The sequence below is a fragment of the Vicia villosa genome, unplaced genomic scaffold (genome assembly GCF_029867415.1).
Source record: "Vicia villosa cultivar HV-30 ecotype Madison, WI unplaced genomic scaffold, Vvil1.0 ctg.000605F_1_1, whole genome shotgun sequence".
NCBI lineage: Eukaryota > Viridiplantae > Streptophyta > Magnoliopsida > Fabales > Fabaceae > Vicia > Vicia villosa.
The window spans coordinates 225,967-234,465 of NW_026705277.1; the positions used below are offsets into that span (position 1 = coordinate 225,967).

Sequence of the window (8,499 nt, forward strand, 5' to 3'; positions counted from 1 at the left end):
GGGATTTTGTCCCCCATCCCCGTCACCGCGGAACACCGCGGGTCTCCACGGATCCCCACGATTCATGCGCTGATCTATAAACATGGTTTTCTATTTATTATTTTAAACTAAATTAATAGTAAAAGCTTAAAAAACTAACCAATAAATATATTGTTTTTACAATATTTAATCTATAATATCAAACCAAAATTTCAAACTAAAAAAAATGAAAAAATCATTTAGATCACTGTTTTACTAACAATACATATATATTTTAAATTTGTGTGTAAGATTAATTATATAAAATGTCAAATAAACTTACATAATAATTTAAAATTTATATATAAATTAAGGATATTATGCTATTTTATTCAGGGCGGGGACTCCACGGGGCGAGGGATATTTACGCCACCCTCGTCCCCGAAGTGCCTTCGGGGAGACTTTGATCCCCATCTCCATCCCCGCGGGGGGAAAATTCTCCATCTTTAGGGCCCCAAACGGGGAATCCCCACGAAGATCCCCGCTAACGGAGGAAAGTTGACATCCATATTCACCAACCTACAACGACAATCATACATTTCATTTTTAATGCCTATGTTGATGGACCACACAAGTAAAAATTCGAAGGAAATTTCTTATGCCACCCTATATAGGTGAAAAGAATCCTATGAAAAACCCCAAACTGCCTCTAAGTTACCAGAAGTCTATTTTCGGACACACTTTTCACATCACACAAGCGAGATCAAATGTGGTGCCACCCCATTTTAAAATTAAAAATCATACGGGAGATATAACTCTTGTTTTATACATATAGTTATCTCCGGTTAATTAGTGCGAGAAATTGAAAATTCGACCACCTTTGCATTTTAAATATTATCATAAGTGTATTTTTGGAAAAATCAAAAGTCAAATTACTTAAAACAGCTACTAGCATGAACCAACATGATCATCTTCATTTCTAAAAGTTCCTATAAACCCTCTAAAAAAACTTTCATTCTCGATTAAGTTTTTCACTCCAAATCTTCATTCTTGTGGTTCATCATATCAAAAGGAGCTCAGTGAAGTAAAATTTAAGGTAAAGTTCATTCCTTTTAACCCCCATTCATTCATTCTTGTGAAGATCAAGTACCGCTCGCCATCCACTGACAACGAAAGGAATTGTATAGAATTAAAAATTCTAATCGAACTGGATGCGACTATTTCGAGATCAGTCCATGATATTATCATGATGTTGCAACGTCCACCTGGATGGTGAAGTGCAATGTTTGATCTATGTTAAAATCTCTTATGTATTGCTTATTTTATGATATCAATGGTATTTTGATTTTGTGAAGTTGATGTATTTTAATTTTTTCCTGCATTCTTTAAAGTATTATTCCAAAAATCTATTGTCGGCTTGATATTTAAAATATAACTAAAAAAAGTTTGTGATTTATTATTTTTTAATATATCCCAAAAATATATCTTGGAATTTAGGAGCATTTAATTATTTTTCTGCGGTATGCTAAAAAAAATCATAAGGTGTATTAAAAAATTTCCTGATACAAATTGCTTTGAGTTCAATTACCTTGCCTTCTTAAAATCGCCTTCAATTTCTGGTTCTTTTGTGGTTTTCAGCAATGTTTTAAAAATCGGATCGGACCGGTCGGTCGAACCGGAAACCAGCCAGGTAATCAGTCTAGTTCAATTGTTGGATCGAATATGTCATTGAACCGGTGTGAACCGGTCAAAACCGATGTAAACCGGTGGTTTAATTGCATTTTAACAAAACAATTATTTAAAAAATTAAAACAACGACATTTTGATTATTTTAATAAAAAATAAAAAAAATAAAAGAAATAAAAATAAAAGAACTTAAATAAAAAATAAAAATAAAGATGTTGCGGACGATTGACTTTGTTGCATATGATTTTGATATTGAAGAAGGAGATCCCAACATTTAAACAATTTTCCTTCCGTTAAATTAAATTTAGTAGACAATGAAATTATTTGGTTATAAATTAAATTTGTTTGCAATTCTAATTTATATTTTTGTACTATTTTATTACGTGTGATATCTATGTATAAAATTTGAATTTAAATTATGAACTTATAAATTTATTTATGACATGATATTTTCAAAAAATTTAAGTGCTAGTTATATTTTATAGAGACTAAATCATCCGGTTTGACATATTTTATATCTATATAATTTTGTTATAATGACCAGTCTATTGAACCGAGTTATCCAGTTTAATCTGGTTTAGTCATGTGGTTCGACCAGTGACCCAATGGTTTGACCAATAAACCAGTGGCCCAATACCCTCACCGGTTTGATGTCCGATCCGTTTTTTAAAACACTGGTTTTCAGCCTGATTTTTATGATTATTGAGAAAGAATTTGAATTTTAAGGGTTTGAAATGTTGATTTAAGTTTCTTTTTTTCTTTTATAAAAAATTTGATGTTTTCTTGAAGTTTTAATAGATAATCAGGAAAACTTTTCTCTCTTCTCATTCTTCCATCGTAGGGGTGGTTTTTGGCCAATTTTGGCTAGAAATCACCCCTCAACACCGTTTTTTCCCTCTTTTTATTTAAATAAGTGGTTATCCATATAGATTTGTTTATTCTCTTGTGTGCTTTTAAGTTTTCATCGTCTTGTGCGGTGTTTGTTGGTTTTCTCGTCTTAGTACGGTGTTTGTTGGTTTTCCCGTCTTAGTACGGTATTTGTTGGTTCAGATTGACACATTTACTTTAAATCATTGCAGATCTGAGGAAGAATTGAGTGTCAATGTTGCAGATCCAGAAGTATGAATATTCTGGTGACTTTTATTTTGTCATATTTGTAGGCACTTTCATGTTGCCGTTGTATGCTATTAACCTAGGTGCTGCAAGATTGTTTGCAGATTCACCTTTTTTAATTTTTAGCGATCTTGAATTTATAATGATCGATGTATTTTTCAATTTGAATGAATGAATATCGTTCTATTAAAAAAAAGTTTCTTTTAAAATTGTTTTAAGTATTATTATTGTAACTAAGAAAAATAAATAAAATAAGAAAGTTTTTGAGGCAGTGAATAAATAGTAGCAATAAATTAATTTCCGTTTCAGCATTTACGAGGTTAACTTAACTCAACATTGGTTTGCGTTTGTGTCTTGCGAGTGGAACCAAGGTGAGAGAAACCGATAAAAAACAAGACAAACCAAACCATGTAACCCACTCACTCCTCTTCCTCGTTTACTGTTCTCACATTCATAGACACTCTTCGGAAAACACAAAACAGTTAACACCACTTTTCCCTTTTTCTCCTTTACTTTACTTTATCACTACTTCCCACACACCCCTTTTCAACCCCCATATTTTATTCCTCTCCACAATCCTCAACAATTCCCAATTCATTATTTGTCTTTCATGTTTCGTTAACCCAATAATTGAACCTTCAAAACCACTTTCACACACAGATTCACAATAATCCACTTTCAACAAGGTTTGTTTCTTGCTACTATTTTGAAACGTTCTGTGTTTATTTTGTTAATTCTATCATTATCAACATGTTTTGAAACGTTCTGTGTTTGTTTTTTTAGGTGGATCGTTATGTTGTGTGATTCAAACATGCTTCTATATTTACCTGATGATGTATTTGCTATAATTTCTCGATCCTTTTCACCTAGAGATATATGTAATCTGAGTTTATGCTGCAAGAGCTTGAATTCTCTTGTGGCTTCTGAGAAAATCTGGTTGACTCAATGTGAAGTTTTGGGGATAGTGTCTCATAAGGATCTTGTTGAGTGGAGAAAGGGTGTGTCTTGTTATAAGGCACTTTGTCGTTTTCTGTTGAAGGTTCAACCTTTGATTGGGATATGGGTTCATCAGAATCCGGAATTAGGGAACGTTGTGTATGTGATGCCTGGTTTTGTTTCTGTTGTTGGGTGTAGGGTAATTCCTCAAGAGCTTGGTCCGTTAGGTATGGAAGACGGTCCGATTTTATGGGCGTCGGTTTTTGAAGTTGTTGCTGATTTTGATGGTTTGGCTATGTTTTTCCTTCATGGGAGGGAAAAGGGTGTTGATTATGTTTATCCTGGTTCGGCTAAGTCGATTGATAAATTTTGTAATATATTGTTGCTTGAGGTTGAGCCGGAGAAATGTAAAAATGTTGGTTCTTTGTTGGAGAGTAAGAGTTTTGCGCATCAGTCGGGTTTGGAGTTGTCTAGGAAGATTGGTAGGTCGAATAGTGATATTGGTAGGTCACGAATTGCGAGTGAGGGAAATGTTAGTTTTAGCAAATTAGCTTTTTCTGATAGAAGAAAGTTGCTTGAGGTTACTACTAGTCAAGTTCGACAAAAGGTTACGGATACGGTGATAGGACCGTTGTTTCCTAGGTTGAGGGATGATGAGGAAAACTTTCAGAAAGATTTGGTGCTCTTGAGGGAAAGAACATTAGTCCTTAGACAAATGTACAGGCTTTGTTGTAGTGAGAATGAGATTGACTATACGGCAAATTCACAAGAGGTAGTTGGGGCAACGCAGTTAGACTTCGATGATAAACCTTCTAGGGCCGTGCCTGATTCTCTGTTTGAGGGGGATGGTGGCGAACAATGCGTCAAGAGAAAAGGAATTCGCGGATATTTCTGGAATAGTCTTAAACAGATTCTAGGAAGATCGAATTCAGTTAATGACAGTCATTCGGCTTCTAAGAAGCTTACTACTAGCGGTGAGATTAGGCATGCTAGACTTCAAGAGTTTCTTAGATCGAGTGACACGATAAAGCTTACCTTGAATGCCTCAAATATGAAACTATCCTCTTATAGAGCATGGCCGAATATGCACGACAGTAGGTATGCACTTTACAAATTACCTTTGCGAGTTCCCGGTGCTGACCAAGAGTATGCTGGATTATGGGGAGGTGCTTTTGGTTGGCCTCCAGGGAAGCCTTCCGAAGACAAGCCTGGAAAGGCTTTGTTTTTTCTTCTCCTCTCTTACGAGGAGTTTCAGGGTCAACAACTTCTCATTGCAACCAAAATATTGGAAGGCACTCACTATGTCTTGCATCCTAATGGTTCAGCGATGTTTATAGCCAATATCAACGAACCTTCCTCCGAACCTTTTCCTTGGAACACTGATGCAGATTCGTTGCCGGTGAATATCAAGCATGCTTTCACCGGGGAGGGTATTGCAAGTGGTTACGGGTTCAGATATCCTGGATCAAAGCCTGGCTCACTCTTTGTTTTTCATAATGGTATAATCGCATTCATTTGGAAGGAAACAAGGGCTGTTTTGACCTTGCAAAGACTTAACTTGCAAGATCTTTTGAAGAAGGGTGAAAGGATACCTTCTCTGCTTCCCATTGCCAATTTTTCATATTTGACAAAGTCCTACTCTAATGTGTTTGCCGGCATTCCCACCTCTTCCAATTCTTTGTCTTCACCAAGGTCAGCTTCTTTAACTTCAAACTTTCTCCTCAATCCTTGCACATGTTCATGACTTTATGGTTTGCTATAATCCTACAACTATTGCATATTTGATGTTAGTTTTCGTATTAAATTGTTTATTGATTGAAACTATTTGATTTTTTTATCTTACCTGGAGGATTAAGTAAATCACCGTCCTTTCCAGTTTCCCGTCTCTACTGAATGTTTGTAGAATAGCGAAAGCAGGATCTCAGGATCTGCAAGAAAAGTTTAATAATGTTTATGGTTAGCAAACATGGATCTGTTGATTACTGAAATTACTGGAGATGAAAAGTGTATTTGTTACAAGACTGTTTGGAATCATATTTGACTAAGGCCGTGTTTGGATAAACAACTTAAATGCTTATCATATAACAATATACTTCTTCTGTTGTTAACTACTGTGCATGATCTTCTGTTTCTTGAGAAAATCTAAGCCAGGGTTGCATGTTTCTTTACAGGAAAGGACGGCGCTAGTATATTAGTGCACTCAGGACACGATGGTTTTTTGTCTGCTGCTCATGTTTACAATGATAAGGTGCAAGATTGTCATTGATGGTGTTGCTTTACTTCCGGCTCTCCAGGAAAACACTTCCTAGTTGTTGCTTATTGAAACCAAAGATAGAGGATACATCCCTCTATGTCAAGTAATGTATTATGAAGTTAATTTGGTGATGAAATTGTCTTATCATAGTCTTTGTTGTAGTATATATGGGAGAAAGTATATAATAAAGTTGTTGTCTACATTATGTATAAGTTGGCATGAATGTTGCCATTGTGTGCCAGACAAGTTACATTACATTTCCTTAAAGTAACAGCTCCTGCATGGTTGCACATTCTGTCCCAAAAAAGTAATTAAAATCATCCATATATGATATGATAACTAAATTTGAATTTTTTGTTGTTGATAAATTGATTATTAGTATGCTATGTTAGTAGTTGGAGTTTGAATCTTAAACCTCATTTTCAAAGTCCTGCAGATGTCATCGTTCAACTACTTTACTTCAGTTTAAGTCATGCATATCCCCACCTCCACCAACTTTGGGTTGATTATCTTTGTACTCGCATTATTCTTTGGGTTTCTATGCATTGTCAGCAAGCACAAACCAACATAGTCTAACGATTGTCATTGAGACCTGGTCATCGCAAAAGAGATGATTATTGGAAATTATCTTCTTACATGTTTGAATGATCATGATGATTGAGATGGAAACATAGACACCCTTGGCATATAAATGATATTCCAAATATTTTTTTAGCGCACTATAGATGAGCGCACAACATATTACTTGAGCTCTAAAGGTCCCTATGCATTAACACTTAATGAGTGTGAATTTCGAAAATATCTTGATAACTTCTTCCCCTTTGACAAATATCAAAGAGAGAAAGAGAAAAAGCACAAATGTTAAATCCATGATAACTTAAAAGTCAACATTAGAAATGTCAACAAAACATACACCACAAAAAACTGCATATGATACCAACTACCGCAGACAACACAATTTTAGAGAAACAATCAATATAAATATTGCATAAGAAAATCATAGAGATACCACAAAATACATGACGAAACTTGTCACAAATTACATAACCAAAAGTCAATGTCAACATCACAAAATATCAGTAGTAAATCTAAAATGACAATAATTATCCAAGATGAAAATGTCATGATATGTAAAGCATGAAAAAAAATAAAAAAAAATCAAGGTAAATCGGCTGCAAGATCAGTAAAAGAAGCATCAGATGTATCATCAGGAGCATTGGTTGTAGGCTCTGGAGCAACAATTGAAGGATCAATAGCAAAAAAAAAAAAAACAGAACTACGAAGAATGTCAACACCACCTTTCACAATTTCAACTTTAGCCACGAATCAAGCTTCACTTGCTTTGATCTCGACTTTGATTTCTTCCTTCATTTTCACCTGGCCCTCTTCAGCTTCCTTGGCTACAACTTGAATGCACCTCATTATTCGGTCTTCTCAAACCTAATCATTTGTCATGATTTTCCTAAACAACTCATCAAAATAAGCTCTAGCATTTGTAGACAATACATTAACATCAGATGAACCACCCTAATCAGTAAAACTTTTCTCTAACTCCACAATCTGTTCATCATAAACTTTCTTGCCTAATTTCTCTAAACAGTAATAGACACCATCCTTATCACGATAATATCTCATCATAGAAACTCTAGATTCCTCCAGAATCTTTGGATTTACAATAGGTCTTCTTCCTTATATACATGCCATTTTGCTCCAGAATCAACTAAATAAAAGATGTGAAAAAAAAACAAAGACCTATTTGGATTCTCTTTAATGAAGCATCATTTTAATGATGAATTTTATCCAATTAAATCCTTTACCGGAGAGAAGTGCATACATTAAGTAAAGGTAAAAATCATCAGTCCTAGCCCAATTCTTTGGTTTCTTGTAAAAAATTTAACAATAATCCAGTGCAGTATCCTCATATCTAACCTAATGGGCTAATATGGAAATTTTCCATGCCAAGTTGATAAAAAATAAACTTGGATATGGATTGTACAAATGAAATCCTATCATAATCAAGTGATCTCACAGCATTGACACTCGACCTCCCAGTCTTCAAACCAAAATATGTAGTAAAATCAAGATACCTAAACTTAACGACACGATCTTTAAACTTACTTTCAAGTTTTGCAGTAGTCTGTTCAAGGTTGCAGTAGAAAGCCTTAACATGGTGAGGGTTAAACTTTTTGTTCAAGCCAATAAATTTTAGTAAATTATGGTTGGCAAAAGGCTTTAGGAAATTCTTCCTTAAATCAATTTCAGTAGATTTTTTAACATAATTTTCTAGTTCAATGTTTGTTACAAAAATTCTCATAGCACAACTTCAAATCTCCCTCAAGCAACAAATGCTTTACTTGTGGAAAATAGCAGAAATGGCTTCGTTTTAAGTAAATTGCTTACTTGCCTTTTATGACATTCTTGCGTCAAACAAGTCTTTGCTTGCTTGCATCTTGCTTCTAGCTTTCTTCGAAATCGGAGGAATTTTGATTGATGAAGACATATCCCTTTTGCCTTTTTGCTTATCAGAAATACTCTTTTGTGGAATGTGAGAA

At 34.6% G+C, this 8,499-nt stretch overlaps 1 protein-coding gene across 1 annotated transcript; it reads left to right on the forward strand.

Annotated features, from left to right (window-relative positions):
* The first annotated feature begins 3,092 nt into the window (after nucleotides 1-3,092).
* Nucleotides 3,093-6,297, forward strand: LOC131629766 (F-box protein At5g39450-like). Its single transcript, XM_058900547.1, has 3 exons — nucleotides 3,093-3,443; nucleotides 3,541-5,385; nucleotides 5,865-6,297. Exons 2-3 carry the CDS (start codon nucleotides 3,551-3,553, stop codon nucleotides 5,878-5,880), a joined length of 1,851 nt encoding a protein of 616 aa, XP_058756530.1. The 5' UTR covers nucleotides 3,093-3,443; nucleotides 3,541-3,550; the 3' UTR covers nucleotides 5,881-6,297.
* Nucleotides 6,298-8,499: the final 2,202 nt, after the last annotated feature.